Source organism: Emys orbicularis, chromosome 15 (genome assembly GCF_028017835.1).
Source record: "Emys orbicularis isolate rEmyOrb1 chromosome 15, rEmyOrb1.hap1, whole genome shotgun sequence".
Taxonomy (NCBI): domain Eukaryota; kingdom Metazoa; phylum Chordata; order Testudines; family Emydidae; genus Emys; species Emys orbicularis.
In genome coordinates, this window is record NC_088697.1 from 26,904,666 (window position 1) to 26,931,583 (window position 26,918).

At 43.4% G+C, this 26,918-nt stretch overlaps 1 protein-coding gene across 1 annotated transcript in view; it reads right to left on the bottom strand.

Moving 5' to 3' along the window:
* Positions 1-20,520, bottom strand: part of TECTA (tectorin alpha) — a 57,310-nt gene extending 36,790 nt beyond the window's left edge. Inside the window, 8 exon segments of the mRNA XM_065417114.1 lie at positions 237-829; positions 2,851-3,421; positions 3,890-4,302; positions 7,158-7,323; positions 8,350-8,487; positions 15,849-16,136; positions 17,196-17,329; positions 20,457-20,520. Coding sequence (XP_065273186.1) covers positions 237-829; positions 2,851-3,421; positions 3,890-4,302; positions 7,158-7,323; positions 8,350-8,487; positions 15,849-16,136; positions 17,196-17,329; positions 20,457-20,520 — 2,367 coding nt within the window.
* Positions 20,521-26,918: the final 6,398 nt, after the last annotated feature.

A 26,918-nucleotide genomic window follows, 5' to 3' on the forward strand; every position in this document is an offset into this window, starting at 1 on the left:
CGGCATGCTACCAAACCTCCAGGGGATGGGGGCACCGCAGCACTCACGGTTACCCCCCGCAGTGGAGGTGGTGACAAATCACAAGATTTTGTTGAGGCACATGTGTAAAGAGTTCGGCGATTCTCAGCTGCAACGTGCCATGGAAGCACAATATGCTCTCGCTCTCTGTGAGCAGCAGAGAGAGACTCCCCACTCCCTTCCCCCGATTGAAGACTGTCCCTTGATAGGATTCTTACCTTGATTTCAGATGCACTGGAACCTCCAACTTTGACCTCCTGGCCAGCTACCTGGATCCTCAGGGGTCGGAGCCAGTTAGGCCTGGATTCGGGTTTCTTTTTGCTGATGTCAACCTCCAGGAAGTGTGGTCTCTCCGAGCAGGTTTTGAGCAGGGTGTAGGAATGCTCCGGGGGGAACATGAACGCCACCCCATCAAAGGACTGCAGCACCTGGTTTTGGCTCACCAAGCACAAGCTCTCTCGCTTGGGGTAACAGCCCCGGTAGCCGTTCTCTACCGCGCACACCTCTCCTTCCCGGCAGCTGGCATTCAAGCAGCTGATCTCTGCACCGTCCTCGCACCGGCACTGCACTGTGCAGTCTGCGGCGGCCCAGAAAGACTCCCCTACGGCATAGTACCTGCCGTCGACATCGCAGCCGCACTTGTGGATGGGGACGCACTGGTCCGTGCTCAGGACGTGGCCTTCGTTGCATTCACAGCCCTCGGTGCAAGGGGAGCTGCAGGCCAGCGGGGCTGTTAGATCCGAACACGTGGCTGGGCAGCTGTTGGTGCAAACTGAGTAGTGGCTGAATTCTGGGCACTGGACAGCTGTAGCTAGGAGAGGGAAGGTAGAGGAGAGGCTGTTACAAGGCTACTCGTGTTATTCGGGGCCGAACTGTTTTCAACTATGGGCCAGATCCTCTGCTGCTTTAAATCAGCAGAGCTGCACCGAAACGTATGGACCATTTTACACCAAGTGAGGATCTGGCCCGAAATTGCTGCTGTCACTTAACCCTGATTTCAGAGAAAGTGCTCCTAATTTACACACCTGAGAGATCAGAATGGGGCCCTCTCAGCACCCATACTAACTGTCCTTTTTCCGGTTCACACCCACAGCATTCCCCGTCCCATCGCAATCGCACAGCATTGTGGGTTTCTCTCCCACAGTTCCCAACACAGCTCCTCATCTGTGCTCCCCCTCGAATTTTCTACTTGCGAAACTTGTAAGAATAAGAGATGAAGGGGGGGAGGAGGCGGAATCAAGAAATCAGAGAGGGGAGAGAACGGAAAGAGATTAAAGGAAATCAGGCATAGAACCATGGGCTGAGATATAAAATCTCCCAGAGAATTTCATAGACCCAGACGCCATTCAGGTGGTGGTAGTTATATTAATTTAGATTCCCTCCTAACCCTGACTGTTATGTGATTTTATGACTTATTACTATTCTCTTATTACTCTTTGGATTATTATTATTAGGCAGTCATATGCCATAATGATCAAGTGAGATAATGTGTCTGTCTGTCTACCTATCTATGTATGGCAATGATCAACAGACAGATAGTAAGTATGGTGATGATAAATAGAAAAAGAGACATTAGTATTCAATATTACCGCTGACATACTATATGGATTTCTCTCTTGTTATTATCAACCCCTTATTGCTTTCTAATTTATCATAAGGGAGTATCGTTTGCAGTGTTGTAGCCGTGTTGGTCCCAGATTGTTAGAGAGACCAGGTGGGTGAGGTCATAACTTGATTGGACCAACTTGTGTAGGTGAAAGAGACAAGCTCTTGAGCGTCGAGGCTGAACAAGAGCGCTGTGTAGCTCGAAAGCTTGCCTCTTTCAGCAACAGAAGTTGGCCCCCAAAACGATATGACCTTGCCCATCTTGTCTGTCTTATCATTCAGCACTCCCATGCCACAGCAGTGAGCACGGCATGACTCCCTAGGTAGAGAGATGCGATTAGATTGCCATTATTAATAAGTATCATTATCCCCTTTCTGCTCTGGGGTTGACACCGCTACGTACGCTGGCCGGCAGAGGTAATTTAGCCATTTGCTTTAACCAGTTACACTGGTGGCGGATGGTAGCCTGGAAAGAGGCAACTATTCCACTTCTGCCATTCTGAACTGGGACACAGGTGTCACCACTACACCCTGGGTGCGTCAGATTTAGCATCCTGTCTCCTGGAGGTGGCTGATGGTTCAGAGGGAGGTAGGCGAACGGCCTCCATTACACCCCCTTTGTCTCTAAATCGCCCTCTTGTGCTGAGGTGCTCTCCCCCCTCCCCCATTGCACTCAGAGAGTCAGACAGCACCACACACACAAGGAAAAGTCCTTTCCTGACACCTCGCAGAGGGGGTCAGCTTACACCCTGCACTATGGGACGCGCGGCCCCAGTCTCCTCTCACTCACGCCGGTATAAATCAGGAGTAATCCTGCAGAAATCAGCTGAGTTCCCTCTCCACAAAAGTGGCGCAAGAGAGAAAGCAGGTGGAGAGATTTAGATTTAGCATCTCAGCTGATGGCAATGGCCATTGAATGAGCCAGCCCTGTCTTGAATCCAGCCACAATACCTGGCACACCAGCATTGAGTTCCATAGGGCGCTCGAATTTCCTGCTATTTGTTCAACACTCTAACTGCCCTTTAGTTACTAGGCGTCCCCTTGTCCTTCTCGTGTTGCATTTCAGAATTGAAAGGAGGGACTGCTCGGCTTTCACTGTAACTCTGGCTGCCTCAATCAAGTCCCTGCCGGCTCGTCTCCGGGCTTATCTCATGCAGGGTTTTCACTTCAATGGGAGTCTGTTGTGGGCCCCCGAAACCACCTCCCGCCGCCTCAGGGCAGCCTTACCACATCCTGTCTGGGTTCGCCAGTCTCCCACTGGAATCCCCAGGGCTTGGCACACCAAGGCGTAAGCCTGGATCGCCTGGCAGAGGCCGGTGCCGTTGTCCCGGATGCTGCACAGGTCATACACGCAGCTGTGGACGAAGGCCATGGGGTCCACAATGGCGCCACATTCCCACAAGGGGCCGCCGGTCTTGTTGATGAAGCCGCAGTACTCGGGGGTGAAGTAGAGAGACTCCATGGCAGCGTCGCAGAAGCTGCAGTTGTCTAAGCAGCCTGGGGAGCATTTCCACTCCGGATGGTACACTCGCCAGCTCTCCCCCAGGTCCAGCACTGACGCCGCCAGCCTCCCGTCCGAGCGAAGGGTATCGTCCTGAGGATCCTTGTTATAGTTCCCACACAGCCCACAGGTGGCGTTGATGTAGGTGCCCGGGACAGAGATGGAGGCATAGTGTTGCCCATCATAGGTCACCAAGACGCCAAAATCAGTCTCCACTGCGGTTGACAAACCGCTCTGGTAGATTTTTATCGCCCCCAGTTCCAAGGAGAGGGGTAAGGACATCACCAAATCATCCACCTGCAGGAGCAAAGCAGAAAAGTAACATCAGGGAAAACAGCAGGGTTTCCACCTCGTTAGGAGCCCGGGGGGCGGGGGGGGTTCTGCCAGATTTCCACTTCAGCCGCTGAACTGGATCCTGGAAAATGGGCCCCTTGCAATGTTGGAATCTGAGCAAGATGGTGAATTGGGAACCAGTGATTGCAATCCAGCCCCAACAACCTTTGGAGAAGGGGTTGGATTTTAAGGGCCGGGTTTGGGCCTTTCCAGTTTTCAGCACTACCTACACTAACACTTCCCTCCTCCCCGCGCCCCCCCCCCCACCTTCCCAAGGAGTCCTACAAGGCTTGGATTCCAGACAAAGACACTGGTCCAGATCCTGAGCTGGTGCAAATCATCATAGACCCACTGACTTCAACAGAGCTACACCGCTTTGCACCAGCTGAGGATCTGACCCAAGGAGTTTTCCTTCTTTGCTGGGGCTCTTACCTTAACTTTCCCAAAGCTCCCTTTGGGGATAACAATCTTGTGAGAATAAACCTCCACCGAGATATCCTTCAACCAGGAGACAGAGGAGCCACCTCGGTTCTCATTCTTGGCCTCCACGCTGAAGAAGGGTAGGTTAGATTCTGGCCAGCACTGCCGGGTGAGGAGGTAGGCGCAGGAACCCTGGAAGTGAAAGAGGAAGCCATCGAAGGTGTGGTAGTGTGGGTCTCCGAACACCACGCAGGTGCTGCTCTCCACCGGCACGCATTGGTAGAACTTGTCCTTCGGCTCACACACTTCGTAGGGGCCGCAAGCCATCTCCTGGCAGAAGATCTCATTGTTAAAGTCCAGGCAACGACACTTGGTGGAGCAGTTGGTGTTGTCCCAGAATATCTCGCCTGGATGGAGAAACTGCCCTAAAAGAACCCCACATTGCGTTACTTGTCAGAACAGAGGACCCGTGACACGACTTAGAAGAACAATCAAGCGTTCCAAGTCATTTGTTCTTTCCGATCCGGGTCCAACACTGGGAAAGTTTACTGGCCTTGAAAGCAGGACCACCAGCTCAATACATTTCTAACAGGGCATCCCATGTGATGTAACTTCCCATATCACACCGCCCTCTAGCATTATAACACGTCACAACCCAATTCAGCAAAGCATTGGAAACACGCGCTTAACTTTAAGCAGGTGAGAAGTCCCATTGAAGTCAGTGGTGCTACTCATATGCTTAACATTAAGCATGTGCTTCGGTGAATCATGACCTCTGTTATTGATGGGCAAAATCAGGTAGATTTTCTAGTTTTGAGAACTGCTCAGACTATTTTGGGGAGAGGGGAGTGTACAGAACTAGTCTGGGTTCATGAACCTTTTCTCCCTGGAATTTGAAGTCATTTGTGCTTAATATATTGCAATATATTAAGTCAACCTGTTTTGGTTACTCTTTATAATAGTGACAGTGAATCCACTGTAATTATTCTGTAATTACACTGTAATTAACCCTTTTGATAGCTGTAGTTACTAATTACACACAACTGGAAGGTGACAGAGTAATTATGGAACAAACACAACATCGTCAATGTACCTGAATTCTAAAAAAATACATATACTAACTATAAAACCAAAGGCATATTAATAAGTAATTCCATAATATAGTTGGCCTTGGGTTATATGAATTAGCAATGATTAATTATCAAACAGCATAAAAGCAGTGTAACTACACTGTATTGTGAAGTCTATTGCATGTTTTTCTAGCTGAATGGAGACCTGAAAGGACGGAGGAAGATCTAAGAATTTAGACTGGCAAAAGCAAGTGTCTTTTTTTTCCCCTTTAGAGTCTCTCTCTCCTCCATCTGCTCCCTCTTCACATCCTCTCTCTATTTGTTTTTCACTCTGCCCACCCTCTGCTCATCTCTCCCCTGGATTTTCCTCTCTCTCACGCTCTCTGTTCCTTTTCTTTCCACAGAAAAATCTCTTCTAAACATAATGAGACCCCAATTATGCTTGCTTTGGAGCCAACCTTCCAAGCCCACGATATTCGAGTGGGTTCCAAATTAGGCAAAACAAACCTGCTCAGACCCACTTCCTACCACTGAAAATCTGAGATTCTTCTCTTACAAATGGCATTGAGCTGTCAGCTGTGATTTCCATATTCATCTAAGGGATTTAGATGCACTGCTTTAATTAACCTGAAGACGGAACTGTGGGCCTAAGTCCCTTTGAAAATTTCAGCCTTCATTCTGAGCATTGGTGGGTCAAGTTTATAACATAAGAACGGCCATACTGCATCAGACCAAAGGTCCATCTAGCCCAGTATCCTGTCTTCCAACAGTGGCCAATGCCAGGTGCCCCAGATGGAATGGAGAGAACAAGTAATCATCAACATGATCCATCCCCTGTCGCCCATTCCCAGCTTCCGGCAAACAGAGGCTAGGGCCATCATCCCTGCTGTACATCAGACCTTGAACTTTTTTAGGGGCTACACAGGCCCTTTGGACTAGCAGAGCTATATCAGCACTTGTCGAGGGCTGCATATAAACCAACTGCAGATCTCAGACCAATATACATTTTCAATCCTTGACATTTCAGGCTTCCAGCAGTGAGTGAAAATTCTCTCTTGTTAGAAAGATTTCAGGAGCGAAGGAGACACTCGAGACAGTTTTCTTTGTAAAATCATAATGCAATAATCTCTATGCCGCCAAGTCCCCCTGGTATCACAATGAGCGCGTCTATCACTTTATACCTATGCACGGTCAGTGGCACACAGACATACCCAGCAGGTTGTGCAGGGCCATTGAATTTATCCTATGCACAAAAGCAGCAATTCATAATTCAGAAGCAAGGGAAAGGAAATCAGAGTATTGTCTTTTTACACCGATGGCATTTCCATCAGGCCAGCCAGGAGAGTCTCTTTTGCTGTTGTTTCTCTAGCTTATCTGCAATGCCAAAAGTACAGGGATCTCAATCCTTACTGAGAATTTAAACCCCTAGTTTCACAGGTTTATAACTTTGAGGTGGGGGAAATGTAGGCTTTTAATTACAGTCAGATACTAAAATCACAGAAGGACGGGAACAAGGCCAGCGTATATTATAGCTTCCCATTGACATTAATGAGTTACACAGCCATATGCGAGGCAAAAGAACAGACTCACAGCTCTTTATGGGCCCATTCGCCCCTTTTAAAATGCTGTGAAGTTAGGCCTTCTCCACACTAGCAAATTGTCCTAATTACAATCACCAGTGCCAAACGCAGCCACTGGTTTAGCTGCCGCAGTGCAAACCTCTAGTGGAGACAGGGAAAGCCGCTATTTGCACTAGCCCTGCTTGAAACCAGACTAAGCTGCCCCAGTGCAAATTGCAGTTTATAGTGGTTTACCCAATCTACACCACTAAGGGTTTGCTACCCAGGGATGAAGTCTTGGCCTTACTGGCAAAACTTCCATTGACCACAACAGGGTCTGGATTTCATCCCTGGCATCAGGTGACCATCATTAGAAAATGTAGTGACTTGCGCAGGGTCCTACAGTGACTCAGAACTAGAAGCGAAGTCTTCTGACTCTCACTCCCACACTCTCACCACAAGGCCATTCTGCCTTCCAAAGAGGCAGCCTCTATCCCAGAGTGTTTACAATCTGCCTTTACACACGTTGCAAAGAATACGGGCAATATAATAGCAAAGCAACAGCAGCAGCATATTCTGTCATTAACTTTCAAACTGGATCGTCTTGTGTTATATGGTAAACTTCAAAGACATGAAAGAAGCAATTTTTACCTCTCAGGCTGCAGCCATTGGCTGGGTCAATTTCTCTCCCATCTATTTTGAACACCCAGCGTCCAGGGACATTAACATTGGTTGTATCTTCGATATTGATTATCTCTGGGGTTCTGGAACCAGGAATGCTAAAATAATTGGTGCTGTTTCCACCGTTGAATCCTGCCTGGAACACAGAAAAAGCAAAATTCATCTGAAAACACAGAGATCATCCTTCCCTTAAGTCTGTTCTGTCTCATATTTCTTGCCATCGCTGATGTTAATAACCGATTTTTCTGTACATTTTGCAGTTGATTATCTTGTGTTCACCTCCCCTCTCCACTGTGATCACCATAAGATCCCGATGGCAGCTACAGCAACTCTACATAGAAACTGGGAAACTAATTGGTACTGATTAATTTTTTTTTTTAACCTAAACTTTTTTTATTATTATTACCATATTTTAAATACAAAAAAGGCTATTTGGCCAAAAGGAAATCTTTCGTTTGTGGTTGTTTTCTTTGTCTGCTTGTTTTTGACAAACAAATTGAAAATTATTTTTTGTTTTGCTTTTTCAAAAACAAATATTTTCGGTAAAAATCCTGTTGTTTTCAATTTTCAGAAACAAAACAAAACTTTCTTTTTCTTTTGGATTTTCAATGAAAAGCCAAACAATTTTTGGAAGGAAGGAAGGAGAGAAAAGGGAAAGGAAAACGGAGTGCGAGTGGAAGGATGGAGATGAATGGATGAGAGTTTTTTTTTAATTAAAAAAAATTGGTACTTTTCAGCCAGCTCTCAATTTCACGTATTTTTAGCTACCTTTACAATGTTAGGTGTTTAGCTTTTATCAACAGGATTAAAACACACAGTTTCCTTCTGCTGGTTATTTCATATCTCTCCTATTCCCCCTTCAGTCTGGGAAGAAGAAAGAAAACCAGCACCATGTGACCAGCCAGGTCTCCTCCGTTCACCAGCAAGTGCCCTGTGAACCAAATGGTCTACAGACCCCGAATGGATCATCAAGCAGGAACCTTGACTGTTTAAGCTAAACGACCTGGTCTAGCCACTAAAGGAGGACAAAAGCCATGCTGCGTTAAGGCGGGTCACGTCTTCACTAGATCATATTTCTCTGCTGACACTGTCAGAACAAGGACAGGTTGGAGGTTAGAGCATAAACAAAGATGACAGTGAAGATGCACAGTAAGAGCCTTACCTGGGCCATCACTCCACCGAGTCCGGTTAAAGGATCTCCCCCACTTGCTGTTCCAGTGGTCCACATGATTTCTTCATAATTAAACATAGCAAACGTGGACACCCCATCTGAAATCAGGAGAGCTTGAAAGGTGTTCACCTGTTTAAAACAGAGACAGGCATATTCACAAAGTGAGATCACCCACCCGCAGCTTTTGCACCATTTTTCTGTGCTCGCTTCTTCTGCATCAATCCCATATGAAATGCAATAGGGAAGATTGATAATTAAACAGCAAAAGCTAAGCATGGTATAGGATGCCACCCAACAGCTGATTCAATTAACTGCATCCATAGCTTTCCAGAGCATAATTCCATCTGGGACACCATGGGAGACAGATTAAATCTGTGATCTATTTTAGCACCGATAGATGGCAGCATGAGAACAAGCACTGAGAAAGCAATCAGCAGGGCTTGGATTGCTGCAACCTGTTATCTTAGCGTTATTCTATCTCAGCTTTATTCATCACAGTGTTATCTTATTGGGTTACTTTCCCCATTCAGATGCTATAATAATATTAACAATGGCGTCTATAACAGTAAACAGTGTATTGTACCCAAGGACATCTTGCTTTCCCAAGCTGCAGGAATCCCAGACCAATCTGCAAAAATGTATTGACAACATTCACATTGTTTTTAAACGATTCTTCAATTTTTAACTATCTATATTTCAGATAAATTCATTCAGCAACAAGCCAGCACCCCATGCTAGGAGGAGGTACTTTGTCATCTTCTAAAGAGGCCATAAAATGAGCTCTTGACCATAGAATCCCAGAGCATTGTCCATAAAGCCCTGTCCTACCTGGGTCCACATGAGCTAATCTTGCATCCCTGGGAATCCAGTTGAAGGATCTGCCTATAAGAGTATACTGGCAAATTCCACCTGAAGTAATTCAACCTTACCCATCTAAATTCCACCTGCATTTCCAATTGGATATGGTATCCTTCACTTCCTGTCCTAAACCATTCTATTTTGGTCACTCTATGCTAATTAATAGTCATGCTTCCCTCCCAAGAGTGGCTGCATTTCAGTGGTGGGTGAAATTGACCACGTACGTTCCCTCACTTATTTTACAGGGATATTGTGTGTCTAATTAATCAAGGTCTGGAAAAGTGGTTTGAGATCTTTGCATGAAAAGTGGCTAAAGTAGTGCACCGTATTATCATGTAAGGTTAAAAAGTCCAGATGACTGATGAAAACATACTGAGTCATCCAGAACCAGAGCCTCAACAGATGTGAGCTGATAGAGCTCCACTGAAATCTAGGTAGCTATGCCAATTTACACTAGCAGAGGATCTGGTTCACTGTAAAATGGGCCATGTCAAAGTGATATTGGTTTTGTATAGACTTCTGATGGTCAATTCATGCCATTTTTAATTTTTGTTTAAAGTGAATCCATTGTTTTGACCATCATTTTAAAAAGAAGCCAGAGGCCCAAATTCATTCTGTTCCATGATTAATTAATTATTATTATTATTAGTGTGGTGGTAGCTTCCAGCAGCCCCAGTAATAGAGCAGGACCCCACTGTGCTAGGCGGTGTACAAGGAGAGAACCCAAAGATGGTCTCTGCCCCAAAGAGTTTGCAGTCTAATTATAAGACAATAGGCAACAGATGGCTGCAGACAGACCGATGGGGGAGTACAAGGAAACAGTGAGACAGAATTGGTCAGCACGATAGGCTGTGGTATCAGAACACCAATGGCCTAACCACTGTCAAGAGAGTTGTAGGCATCACAACAACGGAGAGTTTGAAGAAGGATAATGAGGTAGCTTTGCAGATGTGAATGAGCAGCTCCTCCCAGCCGGGAGGGGCAGCATGGGAGACTGCGTGAAAATTTAACAAGTGGGTGACGGAGGCTGGCACCATTGGCCAATCGGCAGTGGGAGTCGACATTTCGATAGTGAATGAGAGATGACAGGTAGGAGTGGGGATATGCCTGGAACGGCGCTGAAGACAAGCACTTTGTGTTTGACGTGATGGAGACGGTTGAGCTACTGTCTTTAATGGTGTTAGATCAGGGATAAAGCATGCCCAATAAATCTGAAAACCCACTCCAGAGTGGGAAAGAAATACTTTTCTAACTTAAACTGACATTTTTACTGATTTTTTTTTTATATACTGACAGTCAATTTTTTTTAACCCAGCCAGTATATTTCCTGGTCTTTGCCAACTCAATATCCAATACTGCAAGGTATGAAACTTAAAAGGTATGAAATCTATAGCCTGCAGTGCCTGTAGGAATGCAGAACATGATGGGGGGGAAAAATCTTCCTCTCAGGATGTGATTTTCCACTAAGTGCAGCCAGCTCCATAAAAGTGATATTCACCCCAGTGAATCATGATCAGGCATGATCCAAAGCCCACTGAAGTCAATGAAAAGATCCCATTGACACCAGAGGACACTAGATCAGGCCCTTAAGGTGTAGGTCTGCCTTAAAAGGGTTTACATAAAAATAGCACCTTTTTACCCAACCAGTTTACTCCCACTGGGTCCAATTGTGCCTCCAGGGAAGTAAATGTTAATGTTCCAATTGATGTCAATGATTCGTGAGAGGTCATTGTCACAGTCTACTTGGCCTTGGTGAGGCCTCTGCTGGAGTACTGTCTCTTCTTGTGGGTGTCACCCTTTAAGACAGATGTCGACAAATTGGAGGGAATCCAGAGGAGAGCAACAAAAACCATCAAAGCTTTAGAAAACCTGACCTATGAGGAAAGGCTAAGGAAGATGGGCCTGTTGAGTCTTGAGAAAAGAAGACTGAAGGAGGGAGGGGGGGAGGGGACCCTGATAACAATCTTCAAATATCACAAGGGCTGCTTTGAAGGGGGATCAATTGTTCTCCATGTCCACTGGAAGTAGGACAAGACGTAATCGGCATAATCTGCAGCAAGGGAGATTTAGGTTAGATAGATAGGAAAAAAATTCTACCTATAAGGATAGTTAAGCACTGGTTCAGGTTCCCTAGGGAGGTTGTGGAATCCCCCTCATTTTAAGAACAGGTTAGACAAACACTGGTCAGGGGTGATGTAGGTTTACTTGGTCCTGCAGGCAGGGCCGGCGCTTCCACTAGGCGAACCTAGGCAGTTGCCTAGGGCGGCAGGATTTGGGGGGCGGCATTTTGCCGTCCTCAGCGGCAATTTGGCGGCGGGGGGTCCTTCCGCTCTGGGTCTTCGGGGCGCTTCGGCGGCGGGTCCTTCACTCACTCCGGGACCCGCCGCCGAAGCGCCCCAAAGATGCGGAGCAGAAGGACCCTCGCCGCCGAATGCTCTGAGGAGGAGCGTTGCCACCTAGGGCGGCAAAAACCCTGGCGCCGCTCCTGCCTGCAGGGGGGCTGAACTAGATGACCCTTCGAAGTCTGTTCAAGCTCTACATTTCTGTGATTCAGGCTTGGCTCCCTGTGAGAATTCAGAGCCAGATCTGCTGGCTTTAGAGACAAAAATGAAGCTCTGACCTTGACAGCTGATCAGGGAGGGGGAAGGGTGCACCTGTGTGGAGCTCTACTCATGTCAACGGGGCTCTGCGGACTGCAGGAGTCCACCCCTGCACAGCTAGCAGAGCTAAGAGAGCGTGGGCTGGGCCCCATTCATTTCATACATTCTACACAGATAAGGAAGGCTGCTCCTGCAGCCTGTGACTCAAACGATCTGGATCCAATTCCCAGCGATGTCGCAGACTCCCTATGTGACCTTCAGCAAATCACTGCAGAACTTCCCGCTTCTGCCAAGGGGGAGATTAACAATCCTTCCTTTCTCCCACCCCTCGTCTGTCCTGTCTATATAGATTATAAACTCTGATGCAGAGGCTGGCTCTTACTATGGGTATGTACAGCGCCTAGCACGTGGGGCCCTGATTTTGGCCGAGACCACCAGGCACTGCCATGCTATTACTAAAATTTTTTTTTATTAATGGAGATATCCTATCTCCTAGAACTGGAAGGGACCTTGAAAGGTCATCGAGTCCAGCCCCCTGCCTTCACTAGCAGGACCAAGTACTAAGTAATCAAACTAAGTTCCAGTCAGTTAAACGTGTGCAAACCCGCCGAAGATGAGGGCGCACAGGCGTCACTGAGATCCAATGTGGCCAGCAGAACCATTATCATCGGAAATGATGCACTCAGACAGAAAGTTCCCATTTGAATCTCAGAACTGAAGAGTTTGCAGCACGAACTGGCAGGAGAAACCTCTTGTCAACAGAGCATATTTGATCCAGAGTCACAATAACCATGGAATTCCAGATGAAGCTGGGTGAAAAAAACTGATTTTTCGATTCACTGGCAATCCTGAAAAATTCCCTCCAGCCGCCCCCCTCCCCTCCATTTTTTATATCCGTTCAATCCGAAACCACGATTTTTCAAAAATCTTCATGAATCAAAAAGTGGGGGAAAAAATCATTTTTGGCTTGAACAAAACAGTGCATTGAAAGGGAACAAAATGTTTTGTTTTGACTGCAATATTTAACAACTATTTTTTTAACAAAATGAAATGAAATTTCAAAACAAAACATCATTTTGAACCACAAAATCAAAATGTTTCATTTAGAAAATGTTGAAAGGAAACAAATCAATTGGCGGGGGGTGGGGGAGTGTGTGGAAGACAGGTGTTGACCAAAATAATTTAGCAAAATCAAGACAAATTCTCAAAGCGTTTCAGTGTCTCCAAATCTGCATTTTTGGCTGAAAAAGTTTTCAGCTGAAAATTTTGGCCTGTCTCTAATCCCTGATGCCATTTTTACTGAGTCACTCTTCAAAGCAGGCATTACGGAGGTTTTGCACAGGTTTTCTGCATTGGGGTGAATTTCACCTTCAAAAGTTGCATATTCTATTTTATATGTAAATCAAAAGAATTCTCTGATATTGTACAGGAAGGATGCTATATACCAAAATAAACTGCATTGTGTGCAATTTTCCCAGCAATACAGGGATCTCAGTACTGCTTCTGGCTCAAAACACTTTGAAACTGTGTGCCAATGAGATTGGAAAAATGCATTAAATTTCAAACAACCCTAACAAATGGAAAGGAACAGGGCTCTTTGTCATAGCTGACTTCCTAAGAGATCAGACTCCTTTGTGTTTATGGAATTAAAGAGCAGCTAATCCAGCCAAATCATTGGCAGGGCTTTATGACCAATTATGATAAATCTTTTACTGCACTGATCGTCATTGTGATAATGCTGTCAATAATCTTTTTGATTTCCTACATCTATTTGGGATTTCAAAGCAGCTGTTCAACTCATACTCCTGAAATGTCCTGACTGCCCGCTCAGATTAACATGGCATAGAAATAAATCCAGCCACAGCCACAATAAAAACCCATAAGGTTGTTTGTACCCTGCAAAAGGTCCCCATTTTCTGTTCCCAGTCGCAGGTTTTTAAGAGAACGGATTTCAGCCAAAGTTTAATTTATTGCGACTTCCTGGATATGAGAGTTTTCTTAAGAAGCAGCTTCACTTCTGGAGCCCGTTAGGGAGAAGAGAACTTGCTTTGCCTAAGTTTGAAGCCAATGGGGCCTTGGACGTTTGATTCTAGCTGAAAAATTATTGGGCTCACATTTAACTCAGAGTGGACGTGGGTGGGGGAGGAGCAAGGAGAGAGAGATACAAAATCCAGTGAGGGGAAAAATAAGATGGACAATGGAGTAGTGAGTGGGAGAAAAAGTAAGAATGAAAAGCTAAAGTCCCCCATCCTTCCTGCCCTCACAAGCCATTTGTTTCTTTCACACACGCACACCCGTTGTACTTTGTCTTTTACTTACCCTAGACTCCACTGTGCTAGGTGCTGTACAGTCATTGAGTAAAAGATAGTCCCTAGCACCAAAGAATTTACAACCCTAAACCCTGATCCTGCAACACTCTCCATGCACACAGACTTCTCCTACCACTCAGAGCCCCACTGAAGTCAAAGGGAGCCCACCCATGCAGATCACATCTCAGAATCAGGATATAAGGCTGTACATTCTTTGGGGCAGGGCCTATACTAAATGCCTGTACAGTGCCTGGCACTACGGGGACACTACTGTAATAAAAACATCTGTAGGTTCATCTGACACAAACACTCACATTCAAGATGCTGTCCAGGGCTTTTGTTTGTGCCAGGGCAGCTGTTGGGAGGTGATTCTATACAGAACACAGGCTTCCCTACTGTTATGTTCATGGCACACACGCACAAAGATAAAAACATATATACTGTGCCTGGAAGGTTGCAGGGTAATGCTATTTTATTTCTTAAACTCCAGAACCCTAACACACAAGAACCCAAAACCAGAAAGAGACAAAGCAGGCTGCTCCCTTATACAGTGAACCACAATTTACCCTACCTTGCTCTAAGCTGTCTGCCTGCTGACTGACTCCAATTGCAGGCTTCCCTACAGAGCTCCCTAGCCTGCAAGCAAGTTCAGGAAACCACTTACAAATTAAAGTGACAGCCAACAATTCCAATGCAGTTTTCAAATACCCCACATCTACCACTAGAAAAACTTGTCTTTAAACTGAATCATACTTTGGAAAAAATAAAGGACAGGGGATTAAAGGTTTGCAACCTCAGAGTTTCACTCACCCTCAAAGGGAACAAATTTCTCCTTTCCCTATTTAAAGAGAAAGCCCTGAATCAGTGTTCAGTTAATAAATATTTGGCCCTTCTTTATAAAGTGTGCAGAATCCAACCTCTAAAGCACCTTGCAAAGCAGATAAGCCTGATCTCCATTTTACAGATGGGGAAACTGAGGTACAGAGAAGCTGAAGGGACATGATCAAGGCCACACAGCAAGGCATGGATAAGAAAATAGACTCCGCTCTCATATCTAATCAATATGTAATATTAATAATTAGCCATTACTCTAATATGAATAAAGTCCTCAAACGAGCCTGGAGCCCCACTGAGCTAGCTGCTGTACAAACACATGATAAGAGACAATCAATCTTTCCTTTGATGAGTTCACAATATAACTAGACAAGACAGACTAAGGGTGGGAGAAAGGAAGGATTATCATCCTCATTTTACCGATGGGGCCCTGAGGACCAGAGATTAAGTGACTTGATCAAGGTCACCCAGGACGACAGTGGCAGAGCTGGGAATTGAGCCCAGGTCTTCTGAGTCCTATCTCATCCATCCCCCCTTTAACTTAGGCCACGTCTAGAACAGGAGTGCTTTACCAGTGTAGGAATGCCTGTATACTACCCCAGCGTAGCATGCCTGGTGTGGACATAGGTTTTTTTATCAGTGTAGCAAAACCACTCCCGCCAAGAGAAAGAGCTATCCTGGTAAACATTATACAGTATAACTGCACCTCCATTAGGGGTTTCTGATGGCACTGCTCTGTTGGTCAGGATCACACCCCTTCAAACTCTGACCGACATCACTGCGCTGGAGTCTCTGGCGTGTAGGCCTGACCTCCGCCATTCCTGCTACAGAAAACAACACCCTTCCAAAATCATCACACAAGCCAAGAGATTGAAACGTTTGCCCTTACAGGGGTCGTGCTGCTGCCTCCGTAGAAGGTGACCTCCTCCCAGGTGACGACAAAGAGCCAGAGGGCTGAGAAAGAGGGCAGGTTTTTGAAGTACTTCCTGATGTCTTTGGAGACTTTCTTCAGTAGGGCGGGGTCTGTGCTCTCCCTGTAGTAGATTTCTCCTCGGATTCCATTGTGGACGTCTGCCCAAAATGGAGCAATAAAGGCCCGGCCATCTGCAAGGGGGAAAGGCTCTGGGGTGAACTGGCTGACCAGTACATTGAAAGAAATCACGCCATTGTTGTTGACCTAGAAAAAGAGGAGAACGGTTTGATTTAAGCAAACCAAAGCCTTGGCTGCAAGCCGAGAACTGTCATCTTAAAATTATACCTGTGCTGATGGCATTTTTGGTGAAGGCTGGTTTTTGCAATTATGGGATGTAAATAGGCCTATCCATCTAGGTACTTATATGTCTCTCATCGCTGTAGTGAGCAAGGCCTGCTCTATGAAAGATCTTAAGCTGGGGCTAGGAAGACAGAGATCAGGAACCGCAGAGGGTACAACCCCACATAGATCTAACTGTGAAGGTTACTCAGCTGCAACAGTTCTTTGAGATGAGCCTCTGCGTATCCAGACCATAGGAGAATTGTTTACCAGGGCGATTTTGTGCCCGACGTAACTGGCACCAGGTCACCGGATGCGTTCAGGTTAATCAAGTCCTTAGCAAGCAGTTCTGCAGAGTCCTCGGGACTGGACTCGTTTGACCCAAACACTTCCAGGGAGCTCAATATCTGTCATGTTAAGCATAAACCTGGCAGTGCCAAGCCTTCAGGACTACACTGGGGACATTGGTGTCTCCCATGCTGGGCACCAGACAATGGCAGCAAGTGGTTCTACTACAAGTGGGAATAGGCAAAGGCCACTTGAAATAAAAACAGAGATTATTTATTATTGGCTTCCTGTGATGCCAATGGGAAGCAGCAGCACCAGCCCAGAACTTTCTCAGGCACCCACCATAGGGTGGAAGGAATTGTTTTTCCCCCGGCACCTCTGTATATTCTTGTTTCTTGTCATGCGACTGGAATAATGCTTATGGTGTCAAGGCCTTAGCTTTGGCATTTAATCACCTGCAAAGGTAATTTATTGCCTTTTATATTCCTTCCCCGTGAACATTAGCCCATTAAATACACCTTTGACTTTTTTCATCATAAAACCTATCAGTTCATGAAATCTAAGAACTTGTCAGGTAGGTACCAATAAATCTTCCATGTCCTGAACACCGGGAGAGCGTGCTTCAAATGCAGCTGCTAATGAGGGGGAAATGAATGAAAAAGCAGTGTCTGCTACAGAGCTGCTCCCTCCACTTACATAAATGCTCCTGTATGGGACTCCAAAGAAGATGAACGGGATGGACAGCTTAATCTCAGAGGAGCTTCCATCATCTACTTTGGGGGTTTTCGTATCATTCTGCCAGAATGGATACAGAATCTCCATGGACTGAGCTGGAAGAGGACAGTATTGTTATTATAATGATATAAGGACTGGTCCTGTTCCCACTGACTGCAATGGTACAGGATCAGGCCCACAGCATCACATCTCCTGATGCTCTTTACCTACTTTGTACTTCACCCACTACTGAAATGCAGCCACCTCTGGGGTGGAGAATGGCAGCTGGTTAATAATATGCTCCACTGCTATGCAAGAGTTTAGAACAGGGGGTAAAAAGAATAGTCTCTACAACTGAAGCTGCTGGAGGGATTTTGTATTGGTGGAACATCGCTACCCAAACTGTAATTTGGCCAGGCATAAGATTTGATGTCACTTCTGTTGTATAAAAAGCTACAGGATCCTTCATGATCCCAAATGGTCAAAGCCTCTGTTTTACATCTTATTCAGCATCTTCAGCAGGACAGTGTCTCCTAACACAATGGCTGGGGCATTAGTTCAGTACTATCTCAGAGGGAAGAACAATAAAGAAGAGGGAGAATGGTCCAGTGGTTAGGATGCTAGCCTGCGACTCAGGAGACCCAGGGTTAATTCTCTGCTTCTCCCCAGACTTCCTTTGTGATCTTGGCCAAGTTATTTAGCCTCTCTAGGCCTCAATTTCTCACGTATAAGATGGGGTTAACAGCACTGCCCAGCCTCACAGAGGTGTGTAAGGATAAATACATGAAAGATTGTGAGGAGCTCTGATATCACAATAATGGGGATACATACCTAAGATAGATGGATTTATCACCCCTTCCTGTAGCACTCTGCCTTTTTCTTTGAGCTCTTCCATTCACATAACAACCAGGCCTGGCCTTGTTTAACTTCTGAGAGGATACTAGGGGAAAGCCTGAGATGCTATTGCTAGGATGGTTTAATCAAAAATTTCCCATCGAAATCAGGTTTTCCACTAAATTAAACACTGCACAGAAAGTATCTTCTTTTCCCTTACATCTTTTGACAGAAAAAATTAAAAAACGGTTTTCAGCCAAAGATTTTTGTCAAAAAAGTTGAATTTTTCCACTGAAAATTTTGACAAAAACTAAGCATGCTCAGTGAATTTTTCCACAGGGAATAAAACCCTATTTTCCACCTGCTCTAATTGCTAGGTATACAATAGCGGATTAGGCCTCTATAGAAAGAGCTATACAGCCAATCCTGTGCCACTCGCAGACATCTGTTATAATATAATTCTCCATTTATTTAGCCCTATGAGGTTATCTACCACAGAGGGAGCACACTTTTCCTTAGCTAGAAAAGAAATGCACTGTCCTCATTATATTCAATCAATGCTGACCCGAGGAGCTAGACTCAAAACAATTCCATCTCTGTTTAAGTTGATTCAGAACATTCTTTTATCTTCTAGGTCCTAACCTGCAATTTCAGAGGCTGCTAGCTGAAGGGTGATTGCTCTGAGCCTGGGTTTTAAAGATACAGTGGGTTTTCTTCCCATTCCGTGCAAGTATAAGCCGTTTGGTTGTTGTAACATTTAAGATGCCCTTCGCTAGAATCTGGTTTATAATAGGGACAATGGGAAGCCGACCCTTTTATGAAGCTTCTAACCGATACAGCTTTCTAGCTCAAAAGAAAAATACCTGAACTGAAAGTCAAAAAATGGGCTTTTTTTTTTTTTTTAAAGTGTGTGTGTATATATATATATATATATATATATATATATATATATATATATATATATATATATATATATATATATATATATATATTAGTTTCGATGCTGGAGAGAGTTTTAAGTGGTGTGTGACAGAGTCCTGAATGCACGACTACACTTATATACATATTTTGTAAGGGCTATCACAAATATCCTGTTGCCAGGTAGTAAAATAAGTCATTTCACAGCTGTTATGTATCCAGCAGGCTATTACATCTGAGGGCACAGCTATAAATTATAGATTTTTTTAAAAAAAGTGTGATACTCAGCACAACCTTTTAAGCAATCACTTTTTAAGCACTAGCCTTGGAGTCTAACTCCGCATGTATAGCCTCTCCTATCCAAATATTCCAACAGACTTGGCCAGCAAAGGAATCTAGCCTTAATGCCCTGAGCTGCAGGCAGATATTATCCTTATTTTGCAGGTGGGGAAACTGAAACACAGTGGTTAAGTTATTTGCCCGTAGCCACACAAGTGAAACAGCAGGCATCAGTACCAAGATCTCAAGCCACATAGATCTAAATCTTAACCACAAGACCAGGATATCTCCCCCAAAGAAATTAAATCAGTCATGTAATACAAATATGCTGAGTTAGCATTAGTATTACAAAAACAAAAACAAACCCATCTCCCAAGACTGGTCCCATTCCACTGTTCCTGACCCTCTTGAAATCAAGTTTAAATTAAAAAAAAGAAAGCAACAAGAAATCTTCTAGAGATTTTCCTGTGCCTTTTACAAAACCACACAAGAAAAAAAAAAAAAAACATGGATGGAAGTTTTGTAGAGTGAATTATCTTAATAAATGTTTCCTCAAGCTATATAAACCACAGGGAATATCAATGAGGATACACCTAAGACTTGGAATATGGATGACTCCACAAACCGAGCCAGAGCTCTAATAAAAGTAAATGAGCACACAGTTCTGTGGTAGCTTGACATCTCTGCAGACTCTTTCTACCCACCCGCCTTTCATTCTACATAAGTTATTCTGGCAGGTGAACTATCTAAACTCTAGGAATGTTTTAACGTCCTGCTTTCATGACAATTGTGATATCCTCCCAAACTCCTGAATTGTGCATGAAGAGCTCAGAAACGTGTAGAAACTCTTTATATTTGAAACAGAAAGGGCAAGATTTAAATTGGCCTAGCTCCATTGATTTCAGTGGAACTACGACCATTTATAGGAGTTGAGGATCTGTCCCTCGCTGTGAATAAATGTCAGCCTTGCAAAAAATTATCATGCATATTTACCAGCCAAGGCACAAAAATCTACTTGTTTGCCCTTCGGTATTATGATTTAAAAATAAATTACCCTGCTATTGTATTTGCTCTCAGACAAGTGTCTGAGCAGAATTTTGCAAGGTTTTCTAGGCACATGAAGTTCGCATGTAGCAAATTTCTGAGGCAAGCACTTTCCTATTGTAAATGTAGAGTATCAGTATCCGAGGACCAAAAGTCAGAAATACTAACCTTGCTGCCGTACAATCATGAACACAAAGGCCACCCAGGTTCTAATGAGTGACGGATAATTCATCCTAAAGGAGGGGGGAAAAAAGAGCAACTAATCATCAATCCAAAACCAGATCTGCTAAGCAAATCTCAGGCTAATGGTGCCTTGTAATTGTGTGATTGCTCCAGAGATGCAGAAAATTGGGAAATGTAGGTCCTTACCCATGAACTAGACCAAAAATGACGAGCTAGTTAGGTAGTATAATGAAATCACTGATGATAAAACAACTTGCCCTCCAGGTATTCTCAGGGTATATGTACAACATGATTTCAGAAATCAGAAATGAACCAGTATGTTGGAATTAATGAATAGCACCCAGCTCCCAATGTGTATTCAATCCCCTTATTAATCCAACACAAGTCTTTGCTGATCTGCTTCATGTGAGGATATTACTGCAGGCTTTAAGATGAATAGCTTGTCATTGTAAGAAAATGAGAGCGAATTATAAACGGTAGTGTGTTCATATAGTCAGAAGACTTCAAATGTTGGTTTAACTAATCTTTTGTACTGGGTGGTAATACAATGATCACTTAATATTTTTGATTGGTGTGAAGGAAGCACAAACATGTACACAGCTTGACAACTTCCTTGCTATACAGAAATCAACTATATACAGAAATGGGGAAATGTATCTGGGCAAATTAAAGAGAAATTTTATGTGGTATTTTAATTTCTTTTATGCCTACTATAATTTGTTTTACATTATTAATCAAAGAGGAAGTATGACTACAGTAGCTGCTTTGATTTCATTACTTTATCATTTCTATTCATTAAACAGAGGGAAAGGTTTTTTATATACCACTTATATAAAGCTACAGTGTATACACAATACACACTGTGGGTGTATGAAATATGTATGATCAGATTCAAGTATAAATTATATAGTGATCTATTTATACAGAGACATAATAATCACACTTCTATATTAAATATATATCTATTCATGCATTATATTACATCTATGTCTATACTCCAACATTATAGACATTACATCTCTATATAACTAAATACATCTACACACCTATTTATATAATGAAGGAGTACACATATATAGCTATGTCTATTTCTAAATATATATATAGATGTAACATATATAACGTAGGCATATAGCTAGATACATTGTCTATATATCTACATATTACTTACACTTGAATCCAATTATAATGATGTTTGAAATAGTGAAACACCATGTATAATCAAGTCGAATGACAGTTCCACACTTCTCCAATGCTTCTCAACGTGTCAATTGCAATTAGATTGAAAAAATAATCTTGCTTACAGCAAAGTTGTTCTGGGGTGAGAAAAATTAATTTAACTATGAAAGGGTTCCGCTGTATTCCTTACTGTAGAAAAGAAGCAAGTATCATGCTAGAATTTTATATAGATCTTAAATCTAAGTCGCTGTGGATTCATTAATTGAGAACACACACAATGACTAGTGGAGAATATAAATGTATTACATTAAAACCTAGAAGATGTACCTCTGGGGAACCATGACAGAAAATAAAAGAAACAATGCTTAATTTGTTCCAAAAAAAAAAAAGCAATTTTTTTTAAAGTATAAAAAAAATACCAACCTGTTTTGCAGAGAAGGGAAGAAATTAAGTCCGAAATTTTAAATTGAATCTTGATAAACCGGGGCGGGGAAACTTATGTCAATGAAGAATACATTTCAGTGCTCTTTTACCAATTATTGCTGATGTCTGAAATGATGTCTCAATCCCTTTTGCTCTTTCAATTGAAAATTCAGTTTTTCTCTGTGTTGTTTTAGGGCCAGAATAGTGTTGAGTTGCAATCAAAACTTTTTGCTCTATTAATTAATGGTAAATTAATCTACAGATCAGATTCTGGGCTGTAAAAGTGGAGAGGTTTCTTTGTGGCAGAAAAAAAACTAATCCTTCAGGTAGAGTTAGATGGAAATGTCAGTAAATTGGAGCTGGATTTGTGGCTGTTCTGATCAGAATCACTTTTCACTGGGGAAGAAAGAAAAAAAAAAAAAAAACCACAAAAGAAACAAGCCCCTTCCTCCTTTGTGCAAGTGGAAAAAAAGCTTCTATATAGTGTTACAGAATTAGCATTAAACAGCATAGAGATTAAAACACTAAACAAAGTCAGAGCCCTTCAAATGTCCATGAAGTTAATTTTCCATCAAAGTCTTGTTTGAGTTTTCATAAATCAGCTTAGTTCAGCTTTGGCAGAGAGGAAAATAAAAACTATTTAAAGAAAAGTTTTTTCCAAATCTTCTTCAGATTTTATTTCTACTCTGATCCCACCACCCCTAAGAGGGAGTGGGATTGAGCTGGTTTTAAAATCAAAGGATTTTGGCAAAAATTTGTTAATATTTACATTGCAGCAGCATCTAGAAACCAAGTATTTCAGCACTTCATCGTGCTAGGTGCAGTATGTGCACCATAAGTGAAGGTCTCTGGCCCAAACTGCTTATAATCAAAGACCCTGATCCTTGTCCCCAGTTGAAATCAATGGGACTAAGTAGTAGTAAAAAAATAAAAATAAAAAAAAATCAGCACATGTGTAAGTGTAGTGCAGGATTGGGGCCAATAAAGCAAACAAGCTGGCTGAGTAGGAGAAGTAAAAGGGGAAATTTTTGTTTTATTTTTTTTAAAGGAAGATTTAGGTTTCTGTTCCACAAATACTTCCCCATGCGCTTAATTTCATGCTTGTGCATAGCCCCATTGATTTTATGGGGCTACTGGTGTGTAAAGCCAAACACGGGAAGAAAGGTTTGCAGGGTCTGGGCCTTACAGCAGGTTACCGAGACAAACCCCCTACTTGTGAACCTGATTCCCGGTCTATTGAAGGGAAGAAAGCCCTCAAGGGGGAATCTAGGGCTAGATTCTTCTAATACTACCAGCCATTCAGTGCATTTGGATTCATTCCAAAGGCAAAAACAAAACAAAACAAACCTCTCTCTCTCTTCAGAAGGCTCTTCACAGATTACCTGCAAAGGGAAAATAAACTGGGCTTGTACTCCTGTGTGCTGCTTTATGATGAATACCGAAAATCTGAACGTATCCTTTTCTCCTGTGATTATTTTATGTTTAAAATTCAGCTTCTGTCCGACTCACGAAGTTCTATGATGACTAGAGCTGCTTTGATTTTACAGCTTGCCTGACAATTTGGACTGAACTTTCTAGCTTCCAGATTTTGCTTTTTCTTTTGGGTCTGGGCCTATCGTTTTGTTCTGCATTATACAGTGCTGAGCACATTATGGCTAACCAAATAAGTAACAATATTTTACTTTCCCCACTGAGGCTCAAGACAAGCAAATCATTCAAAAAAGGTGGGCTAGAATTTCCAGAGGCTTGTCCTAACTCAAGAAAGTGAAGGTCAAAATAACCACATAGATGGGAACTGGGTCAAATAATTTCCCCAAGTAAGGTTTTCTGAAGCTGATGTTGGAGTCTGGTGGAAAGCGGATTTTTCCAGATAGTAATTTCCTCCAGGGAAGATAGCACCCATCTCCCTATTATACCTCCCTTTATTGCTTAATGCAGGACTGTTGGCCTGGCCCAGCCCTGCTACCTTCATAGAATCATAGAATATCAGGGTTGGAAGGGACCTCAGGAGGTCATCTAATCCAACCCCCTGCTCAAAGCACGACCAATCCCCAACTAAATCAACCTTACAATTGCTGCCTGCACCTGTAATCATTCCTCTACCGGGAGCTTTAACTTTTTCTGTGTTTCATGAGAGGTTCCTGATTCGATTTCAAATCTGCCTGACAATTAAACCTAGACTTAGATCCAGGACTCAGAGAAATTCAAGAATGAAAAATACCCAGCAGATCGTTTCCTTCAGCTTTGCCCGTGCAGGATTGCTCCCTCCCCACTGTGAAGAGTGCGCAATCTATTCTAATTGTAAATGTCATACAATGGGGCTGCGGGAGACTACTCTGAAGGAGAATAGATCTCCCTGTCAGGGAACATTTGCTACTATTCAGATGAAATTTTCCCTTTAAATTTCATCCCATTATCCTATTTATCTCTATCACTCCCTTTGAATAGTGGTAGACACTTCAGGTTGCTGTATGGGGGTTTCTTCCCAAAGGTTGGTGTGGACCTAAAGGGTATGTCTACACTGCAGTCATGGGCTGTGGTCACAACGCATATCGATATACCGGAGCTAGCTTGAATCTAGCCAGCTCTGAAAATGCAACAGTGAAGTTATGGCAGAGTGGGCTCCAGCGCAGGATGGCTACCGGAGTGATTTCCCAGGTGGGCTTGTATAGCAGCCCCAAAATCCATGTTGCTACGGCTTCATTGCTCTGGTACCCAAACTAGCTTGCTTAATGCTAGTTCGGGTACGTCTACTTGAGCTGCAATCACCCCCCACGATTGCGGTATAGACATACCCTCAATCTGGCTGCCAACGCTGGAGAGGACGATTTACTAATTTTGGTACCAGACATAAGAATTTAGTCAAGTACTCTTTACAAGGAAGACAGACAATGAGAGTAATTTTTCATCACTCCTAGGGAAGGCATGTTAAACCATAGAATAATCTGGATTATGTGATTTAATATGCTCAGATTCTTCAGTACAGGTGAGATACAGTGTGCTGCATGTTGACCACAATACACAAAGGGGACTTGGGAGATGCATGGGAACTGGTGATGATTAAACCTTAACCTCTAGGTCACTTGTGGACACCTAGGGATAGGTCAGCCTTGATCTAAAGTTGTTAGCTGATCGTTGGTAGCACGTGTAGTAATAAAATTTAGCTCTTTTATGCCATTTGTATCTGCAGATCTCAAAGCACTTAAAAAGGTGATTTACTCCAATTTTACAGATGGGGAAACTAAGGCACAGGGAGGCAAAGTGACTTGCCCAAGGCCATCTAGCAAACCAGAGGAGGAGCCAGGAATAGAACCCCAAGTCTCCGGAGTCCCAGTCCAGTGCTCTATGGCCTAGTCCCCACTGCTCCCCAGTGACTAAAATGAGTTGGTGGGTCTTGGGCCTGTCTCTGAAAGACTGGCATCCACTTTAGAAAAGAAAAAAACCCAAACAACCTGTATATGGTATGAGCCGTCACATTCTACACGAGAAGTTCTTGTCGGACGTAGCACGGGAGGAAGTTGCTTTGTCTGAAACAATGGAACAATTCAAGGTCAGCAGGCAAACCAATACGTCCTTGAGAAAGACTGTTAACAGCCAGAACATTAGACTGGGTGTTTATCTGCCATAACACTGGTTAGCCCACGTGAATCTCCGGCTGTTGCGTTACATGTTAAAGAAACACTATGGGGTTAAGTCTTTCTTCACCTCCACGGGTTCCATCAACGCAAACGCAAACAGCGTGATGTTCCAAATCAAGTCAGAAGCCAAAGAAACAACTGCATACTTTTAAAATCAATTTCATGTACCATTTTTATTTAAAGTATTAGCTCCAAGCTATTTACAAATAGCCAAAAAAAATATGAAATCCAATAACCTGACCTTAATTTTAGTGCTTCTCTCTCTGCGGATAAAACTCATTTAACTTGAATGGCAGTGTGGTGAGTGGTTGAGGAAGGGGCTGACTCACGGCTCATGGGCTTTATTCCCACTTGTGCCACAACCGTAACACCCTAAGGCAATGTTGTTCAGTGGAGAAATAAGTACAGAAGCTTTGAGAATTTGTAAAGCACAGTAAGAATCCTCAAATAGAAAGTGCTCTATTAAGCCACCACTATAGTACCTATTACTGTGATATCCACAATTGTATTAAAGGTATTATCACTAGCGTTTAAGTTAACCTAGCTATATGGGATCAGGTTTTATATTAAAGTAATAAATTATTTTGCATAGGTGCTTGGAGCTTGGTGGAGGCAGGGAGGAAAAAGGGATGAAGAGCTTAAGGGTAGTTTTTCCAAAGCACTTCGCATTGGCCCAACTCTGCTCTCACTGACGTCTATGGGAGCGTTACCATTGACTTTAATGGGAGCAGAATTAGGTCAACACTAAAAGCTTTTCAAAATCCAATGCTAAACTGTGGACTCCTGCTGACTTTATACCTATGCTTAAGATAATGGCATGGGAACACTGAGCACTGACACTTCAAAATCACTTTCAACCAGTCTCAACAATAGGAATCTTTCAGGAGCAAGACAATGTGCATTAGCTTTTCGAGACACAAGCTGCCTTAACAGATATTTATTGCACCAAGGAATTGATGTTCTAACTGTCCCAAAGGCAGAGGGGAAAGTATGCATGGGGTAGGGGTGCAGAAGTTTTGCTATTAGAAACAAATGAGAAAGTGGTCAAGAAACCCCCTGGACACTTTTTTTGTGTGCGCAAAAGTTCAGATAAGATAAATGATCAAACCAATTACCTAATTGATGTGAGTTCCTCAGCAAACTCTGCCATTGAACCAAAAGCAGATTTTGGAGCAGGAAGCATATTCCCCCTGACTCCAGTACCCAG